The sequence below is a fragment of the Lepidothrix coronata genome, unplaced genomic scaffold, assembly GCF_001604755.1.
Source record: "Lepidothrix coronata isolate B3197 unplaced genomic scaffold, Lepidothrix_coronata-1.0 Scaffold29, whole genome shotgun sequence".
Taxonomy (NCBI): Eukaryota; Metazoa; Chordata; class Aves; order Passeriformes; family Pipridae; genus Lepidothrix; species Lepidothrix coronata.
The window spans coordinates 4,494,763-4,510,765 of record NW_016690209.1 but is presented as its reverse complement, the minus strand read 5'-3'; the positions used below and the strand labels follow the sequence as shown (position 1 = coordinate 4,510,765).

General features: G+C 41.0%; 1 protein-coding gene across 8 annotated transcripts in view; it reads right to left on the bottom strand.

Moving 5' to 3' along the window:
• Positions 1-15,290: 15,290 nt before the first annotated feature.
• Positions 15,291-16,003, bottom strand: part of LPP (LIM domain containing preferred translocation partner in lipoma) — a 319,465-nt gene continuing 318,752 nt past the window's right edge. For 7 of the 8 annotated variants that reach the window (XM_017810598.1, XM_017810605.1, XM_017810603.1 and 4 more), the window contains one exon: positions 15,291-15,552. In XM_017810598.1, coding sequence (XP_017666087.1) covers positions 15,424-15,552 — 129 coding nt within the window. In that variant the 3' untranslated portion in view covers positions 15,291-15,423. The remainder of the gene's footprint in view (positions 15,553-16,003) is intronic. The other variant, XM_017810600.1, reaches the window with a different exon arrangement.

The window sequence follows — 16,003 nt, the reverse complement described above, 5'->3', positions numbered from 1 at the left end:
TTTGAAGCAGAATGGACTAGACTGGGAACAATCCTGATTAGTTACTGCAATGACAGCCTTGAAATAACTTTCTAACCAGACTTCTTTCTACTCTCCCCATAATAGTTTGAACAATGTTCCTCCATTCAGCTGCAAAGGAAGGTGCTTGGCTCTGCTGTCAACCAATCACTACTCACATTTGAGAACACTTGTAGGCAACGTCCCATATAATCAGATTACTGCATGATTTAGGAATGGAGTGTTTTTTGCTGCAAAGGCACACATTTTTAGGAACAGTGCAAAATTTGTCAGAAGATGGCCAGTACAACAGGGGGTGGCCTCTTTTGAGACACATTTCTGGCATCCTTACTTCACCCAACAGTGAAACAGGCTCTTGAATTGAGTACGTTGAGGAGCCACACAATAAAATTTTGAACCTAAAAAAAGAGAGAGAGAGGTGGAGGATATGAAGTATAATTGCAGGTGGAGGTTGGGAGAAAGTTAAATACCATTCAACTTCAAAAAATAATTTCACACGCTAGCAAACAAAAATGAAATTTATAAGGAGTTTATTGGATTGGTAAAATGTAATAAAAAAGCATTTGTGATACTTCTTCTGCAAAGAAAAAAGGCATCTGGCCATTTTGCATATTTATTTTCCCTTACAAAACATTTGAAAAGCATAACTGATAAAAAGGATAACAACTGAAAGAGCAGAGCAAGAGGAAAATACATCTCAATATAATTGGATAATGCATAATAAAAATACAGAAAACACATGCTTAAAACAGCTTTCATTCTCTTACTGTAAAAAGTCATTTTAAGTGTTGAATAAAAAATATATGCCGGTTGCTCTGAAAATTGCAGTTTAGAAGAGGTAACTAGCCGAGAACAAAATATATATATCTATATATATTTATAAATATAGAAAATGTGTATATGCTGCATCTGTCCTCAGAACAAATTGGAATAAATGATTTTTAATTCATGCACACAAGTTACCAGAGAAAAAACTTCATTTATTGCCTAGCAGATCAATCCTGTAAGGTGCTGATTGCATTTCCTGAGTGCCCTCAAAGCCCTACAGAAGAAGCCAGTGAAGGAGACAAGTGGCCTGATGGATTCAATGACAAGGGAGACTACTCAGCAGCTCACAGGAGGTACACTCAGCAACTCACAGGATTCAGGAAAATTCCAATGGCAGCAGGATTAGGCCCCTCACAGACTTGGGTAGTGCTTTTGCTCAGCAAGGAGTAAAGCTCTGGTACCCCCAAGCTCTGACAGACAGGAGACCAGTCCTAAAAGCTCAAGTAATGTTACTTCATTAGGATCTGAGGGCATAGAGTGTGCAGCAGCAGGCATTCCTCATATAGGGAATGCTTCCTTGTGCCCCCTCCTTGCCCAGATACCTAGGCTAGAGATTCACATTTAAAAGGAAGATGCTTCCCATACCACTGAGAGCCTCTGTCTGCTGATGCAGGACAAGGAGAAGCGTGGCCAGTCACACTCCCCTCTCAATTGCAACAAAGGCCACAACGCAAAACCTTCTCCATCTCAAGGGCTACGCCAACAACTACCATAAAGCTGAAACACCATTCAAACCTGGCCTAGCCACCCACTGTGAATTACTGCACATCCAATAACGATCACTGCTGGCAAACCCTCGAGCAGACAGGTCTTCAAGTGGCAGGGATAGGCCAAAGCATAGCAGCTATGTAGGACAAATATGTTCCTGGGGGCACTTCCTCCTTGCAGTCTGAAAGAGCTAAGTCAATCTCCCAGCCTTTGAGGGTGTCTCCATGGGGCACTTAGCCAAGAAGAATCCCTCTGGAATGACCCGTGTGTGGTTCAGACCCCCTTGTATCAGCCCACAGGTAAAGCCAGTGTGAGAGATTGGGCTCTGACACACGAAGAACCTCTGCTCTTTGTTCTGGGCTGGAAAGTGTCGTTACTAGAACTACAGAATTAGTACTCCAGGTCTCTCATTTGACTCACTGGAGGGAAGGCACTGGAAGCTGCTCTCCAGTCTCTCTTGACAGTACAAGCTGTAGCATGGGAAAGTACAGGACCCTTCAGGAAGCTGAAGTCTCACTAAGGGAGATGCTTTCTAGCAAGACCATGAGAGAAAGTCCAAGCATTATTTTGCTCTGTCCATACCTCTACCAATACTCATTTCTCACTCTCCAGAGGGACAACAGAGGAGGTCACAGGGGTGCAGTACGGAGCATCAAAACATCAAATCTTTCCCTTTTCTGCATTTTCAATACATCTTGAATTTCCAATATACCTTGCATTTCCTCTCTGATCACAGCAGGGAAGAGTTTGCTAAACATGATTTTGAGGATTGAAAGTAAGAGCATATCAGCCTTTTTAATACAGTAGCACCAATCAAACACCCAGCCTTTGGTTCACCTTGAAATTTTCTCTTTTAATATTATTTAAAAAATGAATGATGGAGAGCTTATAAGAGACAATATTAAGTGAATAAGTTCTGCAGATATGAATGACTCTGGAGTTCTGATAAGACAGAGATATTTGAAGAGATATACCTAAGTACCTCTGCTACAGAACAGTTGCCTACGAGACAACAGGGTGTGTTAAGCAAGATGACAAGACATGCTGATAGGATAGACCATTGCTTTGTTATCCCAATACAGAACAGATGCTCACCATTAACCTCTTGTTTCTCTTCTCCATCATCCTCCTAGTTTCCATCCCTGCTCAGCACTAGGGCTGTTTCTCTGCTGCCCATAAAGGAGCATGTCAGGTCTCTGAAAAGGCACACATTGAAGCAATTGAAATACATTTTTTGTAAAGGCAGCCTATTCGTCACCTTGCTGCTTGTTCTCCCGAGATGCTTAGCTACTTAAGCATTAGGCTCATTAGAAATACTACTTTTTAGGTGGATAAAGCAAAGAACTAGATCAGACTCTGGAGACAAGGCACAAAATGTCCATTTGCCAAACTGAAATGGCTTTCCAGCCCACACAGAGCTGTCAGTAAAGCACTGGCAGATGCAAAAAAAAGTTCCCCAGTTCTGTATTTTCAATGGGCACCACCTCAACACAGTTGAAACGCAAACTACAACCTCCGGTTGTGCATTTCAGTGCAAACTGCTCTTATCTCATACAGCTCTGAATGAAACATTAGCACAAAGGCAGCCTAATTGGAACAGGATCTTCTCCTTCTCTGCAAATCCTCATCATTGCACACAGTCCCATAGCTAATGGCAGAGAGAAAACAGCTGATTCTGGCAAAATACTTGCACTAGGAAGGCAGGATCAAGGCCTAGGCTGGATGCAGACTCACCATGGGGAGCAGTGCTGGCCATGGAGAGGATGAGGTGGTCCTTGCTCTGTTAGCAGGCTTTCCTCACTCCCATGCTGCAGCAGTGTGGAAAGCTGTAGCAAGTGTTGCAGAGGAGAGGCTGGGCTCCGGCTCTAGTTTAGGGAACACTTCAGAGTGTGTAATTTTTCTCCTTGGCCACCACCAAGGAAGAATATAAAAGCAACACAAAACTACACTGAATGGTCATCTCCCTTTCATTTTGAAATCTAAGCACTTCCCCCACTGAAGGCATTCCTCCCATGTAGGATTCCAATTCTGAAAACTCCTCTATATCAGAACTGGAAAATATTCTGATCACATTTTCTGGTTCTAAATTCTAGGTAAGCTTTCCTAGACAGAGCTCCTAACTTTTCATTCAGTGCCCAAACCAAAGTGGCTCCAAAGCCCATGGGGACCAAGGCAAGACTAAGACTCAACAAATGACAAGTAAAAATGATACCATTGAAAAGCACGTGGTCCTGATTACCAAAAATGCTGAATAAGCAAAGTTTCTAGGGAACAGAATTAGCAGGAGATGTAGGAACAGCCATTAAAAAAGTATTAGAGCAATTCTGCCCTTTATGTTTTGCCACATTTATTATTTTCACCTCTCTCTTCTCACAGATGAAATGGGGCAGGCCAGTTCTTTTTCCTATTCAAGTTGGCTTTGCTCTCCAGGCTGTCATGCTGCTGGCACAGACCTGCGGAGACAGGACTTCCCGCACTCTAGGGGAATGCTGAACTGGAGCTGTTTTTTAAACATTAAACTATTCCTGTTCACCACACACTCTGCTTCCAAAAATAAAACAAGCATCCAAGTCTTTAAACAAGCAGAAGGACCCTTCAAAGTCTCAAAAAATGTTTTAAACCTGGGGCAGGAGGGATGGGAACGGGAATACGTTTTCCTACTAATGGGAAACAATGAAACTGATGTTTCTGGATATGAAATGCTGGGTAATAACAAATCAGAGGTCTGTTGCTGAGCCTGTTCTGTCAGCCAGCCCTTGTGAGAAAAAGACAGCAAGAAAGCATTTCTCCTTTGCACTGATGAACTTAAAATGAAAGCAGGGGCAATACATGGGAAGGAAGAGGGTAGACAGGTACACGGCATGAAAATTATTTGCCTGGAGCAACCACAGAAGTAGGCAGAAAAACGGCAAATATAATCTGTCTCCTTATTCCCTTAGCCCTGGTTCCTAAAACTAGTTTGGGAATGAACTGGGGGAAGGGGAGGAAGGAGCAGCAATTTGAACACAGCAGATGCTCCAGTTAAACCATATCTTCCCAAAGAGGAACCGAGGGTGGGGGCAGGGGAGATGGCTATTATTAATGTCCTTCCGTATATAGCAAAGCAGACATCCTGCATAATGGCAACACAATACATCAATAATAGCCCAAGAATAGCTTCCTACCGGTTTTTTCCCCCTGACAGTTAGAAACATAAAGAGAAAAATCAAGCTGCTGAGATAAATAGCTGAGTCTCCACCCCCACCTCAAATTGCCTTGGCATATTTTAAGAGATAAATGGTTCTATGAGAAATTTAAATAGCTTTCTCTTTTCTTTTTTGGCAGCTGCAGGAACTGGGTCAGGTGTAGAAATTATTAATTTCGAAGCCTGAAAAACCCATGTTTGAAACTAAGTTTTTTTTTTTTCCTTTAAAGCATCAACTTTCTTAGAAGCAGAGTTACAAAAAATTAAAAAATAATTGAGGAGGTTTTTTTAAACAGAAGTCAGGCTAAAAATAATGAAATAACAGTCCAAGCTGCAGAAAAGGGACAATTTGCATAACACTTTAATGGACACTAAAAGTATCCATAGTGGATTGTTAATTTTTTTTTTGCCTAGACTACAGTATTTGCCCAATGGTTTTCACTCCTCTTAATCAAACCTAGCACTGGGAGTCTGCCTTGAAGAAAAAGACTGGGGAGCACCATTCTGTAGCTTTACCCTAACTTTAGTGCATGTTTCCAAAGAGACAGGAGATTACTGCCGAAGTGACCAGCATCAAACACTTCCACTTCCATGAGGAGACTGTTTACTGCTTACTTCCAGATCTCAGGACTGACACCCCATCAAGTTCATCTGCTTGAGGCTGTGCTCACTGGTGCTCAGAGCTGGTGAACTTGGTACTGAACCACATGTAAATCACTGCCTTCCCCCTCCAACTCAAGTTACTCTTGCTTTACACATTGATACCAGGGTTTCTAACCCAGCTTCTCTGCATGATGCCAAAAACCATCTCCCTCCTCATGTCATATGGGGAAGGATCTCTTTGCAATGATAAAACCTTGAATCTTATAGAGAAAAAGGGTCAAATCCTGTAGAAACTGCTTTGAGCAAAGAAATGCTGTTAAACTCCCTCACAGGAGAGTACACTAGTTAAGACCTGTAAAAGGTTCAAATTTCCAGTCCTACAAAGACTCTGAGATCTTGAAAGATACCCAGTTGGCACACAGCCTGCTTCCACTGCTGCATGGCTGGCAAAATCCCCCCCGCTCCTCATGCTCTGTTCCATGTCCCAAATCAGACGGATACCTGAGAAGCAGGAGGATTCCCTCGTTTATACTCACTGCACCTCCACAGGGCTCACAGCTCGTGCTCTCCTTCCCTTAGTGACCAATCAAAAATTTAAAAGGTGACAAAGACCAAGATGTAAATAGAACTGTAGTGCCTAGAAAGTCAGAGCACAGATAGTATCAGAAGACAGACTGTAATTACAGGCCCTGCTACTTATTACATAGGCCAGTTGGGCCACATGAGCCTTCGGTGGAAACTTCCTGTGCAATTAATAAAGGAGAAACAGAATACTTTTGCAATCACTTCTCTAGCTTTCACTGTGGGGGTCCAATCCTGCCATCCTGGATTAGCTCTAATCATAGACAATCTTTCTCTGCATAAACTGAAGGCATCTGTTCTGTAAGACTAAAAAAAAAAAAAAGAAAAAAGGACAAAACCCTCATTGCAAACCTACACCATGCAATCAAGAAGGAAAGGAAACCGATCCTTCCTGATCCCCCCCAGATCGTAATCTGACAATGTTTTCAAGGCATCTGGCAAAAAGGAAGAAGAAAGAATAATGCTATGAAATATTTAAAATCCTACTTCTGTCAAGAATACACGAGAGGGGAAAGGTGAGTTTGAAAGGGCTGCATTATTTGTAAGTTAAAACCTGAAAGCACCATCTTTTGCATAGAGGCACGAGATGCCCTTGGCCTGAGCCAGAGTGGTCCAGAGAACAAGTACCAGGCGTTGATTCAACAGGGACTGGAATGACAAAGTCAAGGCTGTGTGTGAGCAGGACCAAAGCAACTGTCCTGCAACACCATGGGATGTACCATGGGACGTCAAGGGTAAGGCAATGCACTAATGATACCGTACAGTAGCTGTGTCTTTGCAGCCCACAACTGATCCTCCTCATCTAAAGCTTGAATCAGATTTTCAAGAGCATGGTAAGTGGAGCATACCCGAGGGAGGATTTCTCCTAAAGGCACTTTTTTTACTGCTGAGACTCTCACTAAACAGACATGCAAGGAAGGGGAAACTGCCCTGTGAGATCAGAGTTGCATCAAATGATACCTTGCTTTGGTCCTGCACCCAGGATCTTGCCCTTTCCATTCTCAAATCCCAACTCCTGTGGAGGACCTCTGTAGAAAGATCTCAGCTAGGCCTGACCAATGGACTGATCCCAATCTGCATCATGAAAAGCAGGCACAGAAACAGGCTGGATGTGCCCAGGCATTGTAAGGAGGGGAGGCACCAAGCAGATCCTCTGGAGTTCTGATGCTCAGCTGAGGCTTTTCTTAGTCACATCCACCTGCCTGCTGTACAATTCCAGTAGAAACCATAACAGACTTCAGTACAGGCACTGGGCACACAAATGGGACCAAAATGGTCCTGAAACACTGAAACAAAAGACACTTTGGAACAAAACTGGCACAGCCACAATCCCCACAACGCCTGTGTAAGATAGAAAGAATCCCTAGAACGTATTTATCAAAAGCCATTTTATGCAGATTTTTCCTTCTGAATATTTAAAACATGGTGAATATTAAACTTCAGAGATTCTTAATACGTTCCAAAGCCCCATGGACCTTTGAAATGCTAGCTCATCAATATGCAACATCTAATCTTGTCAGAAAAAAAAAAAAGAGGGAAAAAGAAAGCTATTCATCCTTTACACACAGAGGTTACAGTGAGAATCCCAAGGAAAAAAAACCTTCCAGCATCTTATGCAATAGGTTAAATTTACTCTGGTTGGGAAAGTTTCACTTTCTGTAAGAGAGAAAGTGCCTGTACGTGCATAGCTACTGGAAGCTTCTTCTGAAGTGTGAGGTTGAAACTGTGTAGCTGGATTACAGTAAGTAGTTTATTAAAAAAAACAAGGCTTGTGGCTTTGCATCCTGTTCCAGTCCACTGTAGTTTCAGGATCCCCTCTCCAAAGGCCAGCAGACAGAGCGCCACCTAAAAATCCATTCTAGTCCAAAATGCTGTGGTTGAAATGGCTTTGCTTGTTTATAAAGTTTAGTGTTTCGTATCGCTTGCATCTGACCTTCAGCAGAAAGAAAAGCTCAGTTAAATTGTGCAAATATGTACCAAATGGGAGCAAGGGAAAGCAGCCAAAAATGCTGCATGAGCTTTTGCAGGGCTGCAGCCTTTTAGGAGCACCAGTTAGATGAACTGGATGAGAGGCCAAATTGATTTAGGCTCCAGGCAGGAGCTTAAAACACCATGACATCCAAATTCACAAAGAAAATGTTCTGTTACTGCAACCCCAAATTTCCTGCACATGAAAACACTGTTTTCTTTCATCTTTAGGAGATGCTCGTTCTGTAATCCGACATTTAAAAATGAACAAACAAACAGGAGTCAGCTGACAAAGGATTCTTGCTGGTGAATGGAAGTAGGTCACTCTGAGTATTTAGCCTTTACAGTCTGGCTTAATATTAGTGTTGTACACAGAGCAGTAACAAAACTACACTGGAGACAGGGAAAGACTCTAATTTTGTCTTTTCTATGAAAATTAGCATTAACGTTCTGCATTAATGTGCAATGCCTCCCCAGCACTCAATATCTGGTTAATTAAAAGAAAAACCACAACCACAAAGCAAACCACACACTAAATTAAACAACAACAAAAAACCCTTACTGGTCAGCCTGCATTTAAAAACATCTCAGCATGAGTAATTGGGCAGAGAGGAATTTTCCTGAAGGAACATAAAAGAAAATGAAAGCTCTACATACAAGACCAAATAAAATCTTCTGTCTCTCACAAATGCAAATTCAGGCTGCCCTTTTACACAAACATGTTAAAGGAATAAAACTGGAGGAAAAAATAAAAAAGGATAAGCTAATAAATTCATTTATGGACAAAAAAAATATTAAAAAACAAACTATCCTTCAAACATATTTCTTCATGGTAAATCCCTGCAATCATGTGGTTCTAAATTACATGGTTAAATATGACTGAAAAAGTAAGGCACAGTTTCATAATAATTTTAAAAGCAATAATTATAACAATTTTCTTTGATATCCATATGGCAGGCCACTGATACTAAGGACACACAAAACTACTTGATTAAAGATCCGAAAAAGTTTTTCCAGCTACTAACTAAGACTCACAATACCTCGGTGAAGCAAGTAACAAACCATCTTCACTGCAAAGATGAGTGCACGTTGAGGAAATGGAAAAAGTGGGTAAGAGAGTGGCTTGTGGACAAAGGGAGGCAGAGGCAGGAAAGCAGAGACACCCCAAGTGTGATGTTCCCGGGGAGGGTCTCTAACCCCTAGTAATGCAATGATAATTACAAAACCTGGGGCTTCTGTTTCTTTCCTCAGTCTCTAAAATATCCTGGTAGGTTGAGAAAAGTGGACAAATAACAAAATTTAAAAAAAAATAAAAATGTTGGAACTGAATGCTCTTGCTACCCATGATGAACTCTGTTGCTTCCACATGTACCATGAAGCCAAAGAGACCAGGGACACGTAGTCAGGAGTAAAGCCCAGTGAGGTATAAGTAGCACTACTCAATATTGCAGCCTGTATCTCTACTCAGTTATAGCCCCACAACCACTTTATGTGCATGTGCATATGCCAGAGAGTGTGGAGCTTAGTTTTTTCAGATCTCAGCAGAAAATTTTCAGGCTGAAGTAAAAGCTGTTCCCCAATGTCCACCAGGAAACCTACCAAGGTTATCTTTTTTCTATTAGATTTTTAGATGCTGGATGAATGTTATAATTTCACAGGTGTAAAGTCTATTTTCTTTCAGGCTCCAAATGCCAGTCAGACAATCGACTGTTGCAAACTCAAACTTGAAATGCTGACGAAGCCAGGTAATATTTCTAGAAATGCCTAAGGAGAAATGCCATTACCGAGCCCAGAAAGGTATGTGGAGATGAAGTTCAATCAGTATCTCTTGATCTCCATGGCAGTTGCCATAATGTGCTTATATTCTTCAGAAAAAAAAACCCAAACAAAAAAACCCAAGATAAAAACAAAGAAGAAAACTGCAATTGCCACAGAAAAAGACACTGGCAGTCCCCATAGCCAGCCACTCCACAGCTTGAAGATGGGAAAGAAAAATGAACCACACAGAAATAAAACTGTTATTTTGAGAAGAGTCACATTATTTGGATTGTTCTAACAAAGGAAATAGTGACTTCAAAATTAGCAAAACTGGTTAAAAATAGGGAAAAAATATCTCGTGAGAAGATTCAAAGCTTTTTTTTTATTTCACTAGGTCCAATATTGAATCATTTCCCAAGAAGACGTGCTTGTTTTTAAGCAAAATTTTTACCCAAAGAAGTTTTCAAAACTGTCACAGAAACTTTAAATTACCAGCAGAAGAAACCCAAGAACTACTCAAAAAAACTGAAGGAAGACATGGGGATTTGAGAAATGAAAATATTTGTTAACAATTCTGAAATTTACTTAGATAAAAATTCAGTATGATTTTAATCACAAGAGAAAAAAAACACAAACAAAAAATGTTGTGGGTAACATTGCAAAAAGAGAGAATTTCTCACTAAAACCAGTCTTTCTGATATCATGTAATTTAGTGTAAAAATTGCAACCAGCTCCAACTGGAAATAGTGTTCTCACAGCTCTCCTCGTTTGTACTTTATTAACTTCTAGGTTACCGAGTAGTTCCCGCTCTCCTTCCACAACAAACACTCAGGTACCATCACTAGTGTTTACTCATGGGAATTTCACCACAGTGAGGTTCTTCAGCAGCCCTCCCCCCTGATAGCCATGACTTGCAGCACTGAAATCTGCATGAGGTGTTGTCAACCCAGCTTAGTGAACAAATTGCAAATCAACATGATGAACCAACTGTAGGAACCAGATATCAACAGAAACCACTTACAAACTCAAACCCTTTCTGAGCCATTCAGCTGAAGCACCAGGTGTCTAACATTTATATCCGATGCTGATGGAGGGCAAAGACACAGAATTTCCCCCAAGAACCTTCTCCTGGGTCCTGTTATCCCTTGCCTGCCAGACTTTCTCAAATCAAAAGAAAACAGCATTTATCAAACCTAAGTCATGCTTCACTAACCATGGCCAGTCAGCAGCTGTAACAGGTCCAAAGAGACTTCAGAGTGACTTGTTGCATATTCTCTTTAACAACCACCATTTCTTTTAAGACACTTTTTTTTCTCTTTCTTCTCAGGCACATTTTGCTGATGAGCAGAAAGTCAACTTAATGCCTGTGTCTTGGGAAAGCCTCACTCCTGCCATCAGGATGAATGCTATTATGTAGAGTTCACTGTGATGAACACTTTGGTACTCCCATACCTCTATGATTCAATCATTATCCGAGTGTTTTGCAGCCATGATAAAAATCTCAGAATTAAAATATTTAAAAAAATCAAAAAACAAACCCCCAAATTAAAGGTGCATTATCAGATACACTAAAAAAATGGTGTTGTTTTCTGTTCTTAAAAGCAATGTTCAGTGATTAAAATGACAATAATACGAACCACATTCACAAAATAGGAGCGTTAGCCTTGGGCATATGCTTAAGGATTGGGCTGTAACCAAGGCAACCCAATCTTCTGGAGAAAGTTTAAGTAGACAGTTTTAAAGCCATCCCTCAAAGATACAGTAAACCTGGCTGTAGGGCTACTTGTGCCATATGGAAGGTGCCACAGCCACCCAACACAAAGCACTCATCTTGTAATACCTCACCCTCCTGTCATCCAAATGTTACATTTGATCAGCCACCAGCCAGGTGGCTCTCCTGCAGCGAGAGCATAAGGGTGACACAGAAGCTGTTTCATGTGTTCTGGGTAATTTGACAGAAATTTGACTGTGCCCACATCCTAGCTAGATCAAATCTGTATGATCAGGTGATGCAGAATCAGTCTAGTGTTAATGGCTTACGTCACACCATGCAATGGCTTTAAGTCTGTGCTTAAACTAACGCCAGAACTTAAATATTTTGCTAAATTAGAACCTGATCCTGAGGCCTGTGTGGCCACACAAATCACGGGATCAGGCCTTACTTGCCAACAAATGCTAGACAAGGACAAAGGAGCATAAGCAGAAACTGAAGAATTGAACAGAAATGTCTGTGTGATCTTCCAATTCTTTCTGAAAGGAACAGTTTGGACATTACCACAGCCACAGAAGATGTGAGTTTTTGTCATGGCTAAGTCCACCTTAAGAAAAGCAAGGGCTCTTTGGCAAAAGGACTCCTTTGGAACAAATAAACAGGATATATTAAAAGTATGTGATAAATATGGTGATGAAGCAATATCCCAGTGGTTCTTAATTGCAGTGCAATTGAGATACATCCACCAGAATTTCCTAATTAAATCCTGAAGCATCAGAGGGGAGATTTCCATACCCATGTGGGTGATGAGAGCCTCTGTGATGTACATACAATATTTTTCAAATAGATTTATAGCAATTTTAAAAGGCAAAACCACAGAAGATAAAGAAGAGTGCTTTGAACACTCACTCCTTCCAACAGGCAGATGGCTTTGGTGTTTTGGGGTGAAAAAACTCCCCAATCATAGTACCTTTTCACAGATGTGTCAGCTCTAAAAACTTGCCACAGTACCTCAAATATCAACACTGCTCAATCTTTGTCGATCATATTTCATCCATGGAGTATTTAATGCTTGAAAAGTTTGACTCTTACCTCCCTGCATGGCAGCCCAACTCACAACAGCACCCTAATAACAGAGATCTAGATCTAGATCTCCTGGCTGGCCCTGTGCTTTGAAATGGGCTGGAAGCCCAAACCTACATACCAGTAAGCTTTTCTGGAAAGAGAAAACAGAACTCCAAAAATCAGCAGTTTGGACCAATCTGTGACTAGTTTAATTCCCAAAATGTGTCTGGGAAATTGGAAAGAAGCTCTCTCATGCAGACGGTGGAAGACAAGAAGCCATATGACTTGCTCCAGTCCAGCCTATGGCAGAGCCATAAAAAGCCCAAAGGCTCTGGACTTGAGTCATCCTTGGTCTAAGCCACATTCTGCTGGAAGGCACAACAGCTTTTTTCCATCAATTACCCCAGTGTTATTCAGAAGAGTCTCATCAGCCACTTGATTTAAAGCTAGGAAGGGTAAGGAAGATCAGAGCTAGGTTTGCTGCCTCCCGAATGGCTTATTCTGCATCTGAGTGTATCACATCCTGACTTGTGCTTGTAGAGATGCAAAATCCTCAACAAGGATACAACAGTGTTATCAGTCCCAGCACTGACCTCCTGTGTTTTAGTAGGGTTAGTTCAAACTATATTTCCTCAATATTTGCAAGCTTTTTTTGATGGGTGTGGTGCAGACTGTGTGTAAAAAAGCGAGCTCAGAAGGATCTTACATGCCATGGGTTCAGGGAGCAGCAGCCCAGGTGGAACCTGGCATGAGCCAGGGTGCCAAAAAAATCTGTTTATGTCTGAGGCAGTAAAATTTTTGAATGCCAGGGTAGGAATCCAGTATAAAAAGGCAAACTGCTTCAGCACAGCCTCTATGCTGGTGAAGGACTTCTTTTGCTCAATGATGCCACCCTTCTACAAAGAAGGATTCATTTTAAGCTGTGAATTTTGGGAAACTTCCCTTAAACTGGTGGAGTTTGCCAACATATAAACCATGTAAGTAACAAGAGGTTTCAGACTGGTATTTCTGTATTTGAATTTACTGTACATAGCTGAAGCTATTGAATTTCAGTGCTCTTCCATAAAGGTTAGTGCTAAACTGAAAGGAAAGGCACCATTTGCAGGAGCTGCAATATCACATCACAATTTTTCCTCTTTGTTTTCTGTCGTTCCAGCTCATCTAACTTTTCAGCATTGGTAGATATAATCATTCTCTACAATAGCAATCTCATATAAAGGTGAAAGCACCACATTTCTTATTGTTTTTCAGTGGGAGCATGAAAAAAATTCTTATAACTTACTCCTGAAAAGTGCCAGTTTGTCACTTATATGGTCAATCAGCCTGAAACTGTTTCAGTTCTGCTTCTTAATTTAAGCCCAAAGAAAGGTATTTTCTTTGATTACATCTGCAAATAAGATATTAATGTCAATTCAGTGATATGAAAATTACTCCCTCACTATATAATTTGCACCTTAGTTATTATGGGTTTCATGAACAAGAATATTATAGCTGCTCAGTGTGCTGTGGATTTCTAATTTTTTGATTTTTTTTTTTAATTAACCAAACTAAAAAAAAACCCACAACCACTATTACATAAAAAAAAGATTATCTGCATCCAGTTTTTATTTACCTTGGCATATGTATTAATTCTGGACCAAAAACGAAAATGCTGCTGCTGGCCTAGCACTCTACTGCCATGAATTTCACCAGAGACAAGTTATAAGTGGCTGGGATGAAAACAGAAGAGGAAAAAAGATGCTTACTTTCTAGAATGGCATACTGAAGGGTTTAATACCTTCTTTAGCTTTCTTAAGATAAAAACTGAACAACAGCATGTATTTAGGAGGGTCTTTTTTGCTGCTGTTGAAACAAGATCCTTGATTTTTTTTAATGAGAACTCCAGATCATGTGTGTTAACATCAGAGAAATGAATATCATCCTAAGGCTTGATTCAATCCCTGTTATGGTTGAAGGAAAATCCTCCCATTGCAATAACAGGAGGTGGAACAAGATTCTATTGCTTAAATGTTTACCCAGAGACCAACACTGCCAGTGGTCCCACTAGAAGGGGTGTCTGACAGAGTGGTGTAAGACTTTTTTGAGCATCGCTTTACACTGCAGTTCCATGCAGTAATTTTGGGGGTTTTTAACCACTGGGATTTTAGAAATGTATTTCCAGTGCCATGACCGGCTTATGCCTCTGGTAAATCAAAAGCATGTTGTGTGTGTGTGTGTGTGTGTGTGTGTGTAGTGTATAGTGTGCAAGCTCACATCTTTCTGTGATTTCTCATACATTGTGAATTGGAAGCATCACTACTGAATAAATTTATGCAATAGCAAAGTAAAATTTCATGAGTAAAATTAAAAACCCTATTGAACTGGAAGGGAATGGAGACAAGTAAGGGCCTAAGAAATAACAAATCTGTGTCCCAGGGATACAAGGTCACACCTACACTCAGGTGCACTACAGTCGCAGTTGCACTGTTTGTGTTAATGCTGGGTCTGCTCTCACACCTAGGGCAGTGGAGCTACTTCTGCTGGTGACACAGATCCTATTAAAGTCAAAGGGAACCTCCCCATGACTTCAATGAGAGCTGGCCAGGTTCTCAAAATAACTTGGGAGAAATAACTAGCTCAGCCATCTTTCACCTTCTACCTTCATGTACTTCTTAAGAGACAGGAATCAAACACAAACGTAGGCAGGACCATGTTCAGACCTCCTTCTACAGGCATGTAACTTAGCTGCTGTGACCACTTAACTCCATCAGCTGCAGATACAGCAGCTGTTCTGACTCACTGCCCTCTCGAACAGTTGTGTCTAAATTAGATGCTTGTCACGGGCAGTCTGAACATGGCCTCTCAAACTGCCCTCTTGTTCCAAGGCCTTCCAGTTTTCCTTTTTTTTTTTTTTTTTTTTTTTTTTAAATAGAGATTCAGACCCTAGCCTGGAAAGAAATCATGCAAAGCTTGTGCAATATCCCCCGATGGGCATCCTGGGGAGGGTCACAGTTGATACTCAGAGATCAGTGCTGGCCTTGGCAGTCAGAGCCTGGATCCGAGCAGAGTTGCAGGTCTTGCAAAGGATGTGCCCATCCAGAGGGTAACAGCCCTGATTGTCCCCTTCAGACAGGAGACCACCACAGTCCTAGAAAATAAGCAAACAGAAAGAGGAAAGAAAATAAGAAGGAGCAAGATTAAGCAAAGAATCTATTAGTGAAAAGAATTCTCTCCTCACACTCCACCTTGTAATGGGATCTAGCCTGAGTCAGCGTAAAGCATGAAGCTGAGGTACATGACGTCTTTCATGATTAAGCTGTTTTCTGATAAGAGACAATGCTGCAGAGAAGATGGGTTCCCAAGCTCTCTGCTGAATTTAATCCAATTGAAAGTAAAAAGAGATTACTGCCTTCACATTTTTGAGGAAGCAAAGGTCTTTTAGCATTGGAGAAACATCAAACTGAAGCACATTTGTATTAATTCAAAAGAGGATAAAAAAGAAGCATCACTGGGAAGAAAGTTTGGTACCAATATCTGACTATAGGTAATCTTCTTTGGAAGAGTTAATGCCACAGAGTTACAGATTCCATTCCAGGGGT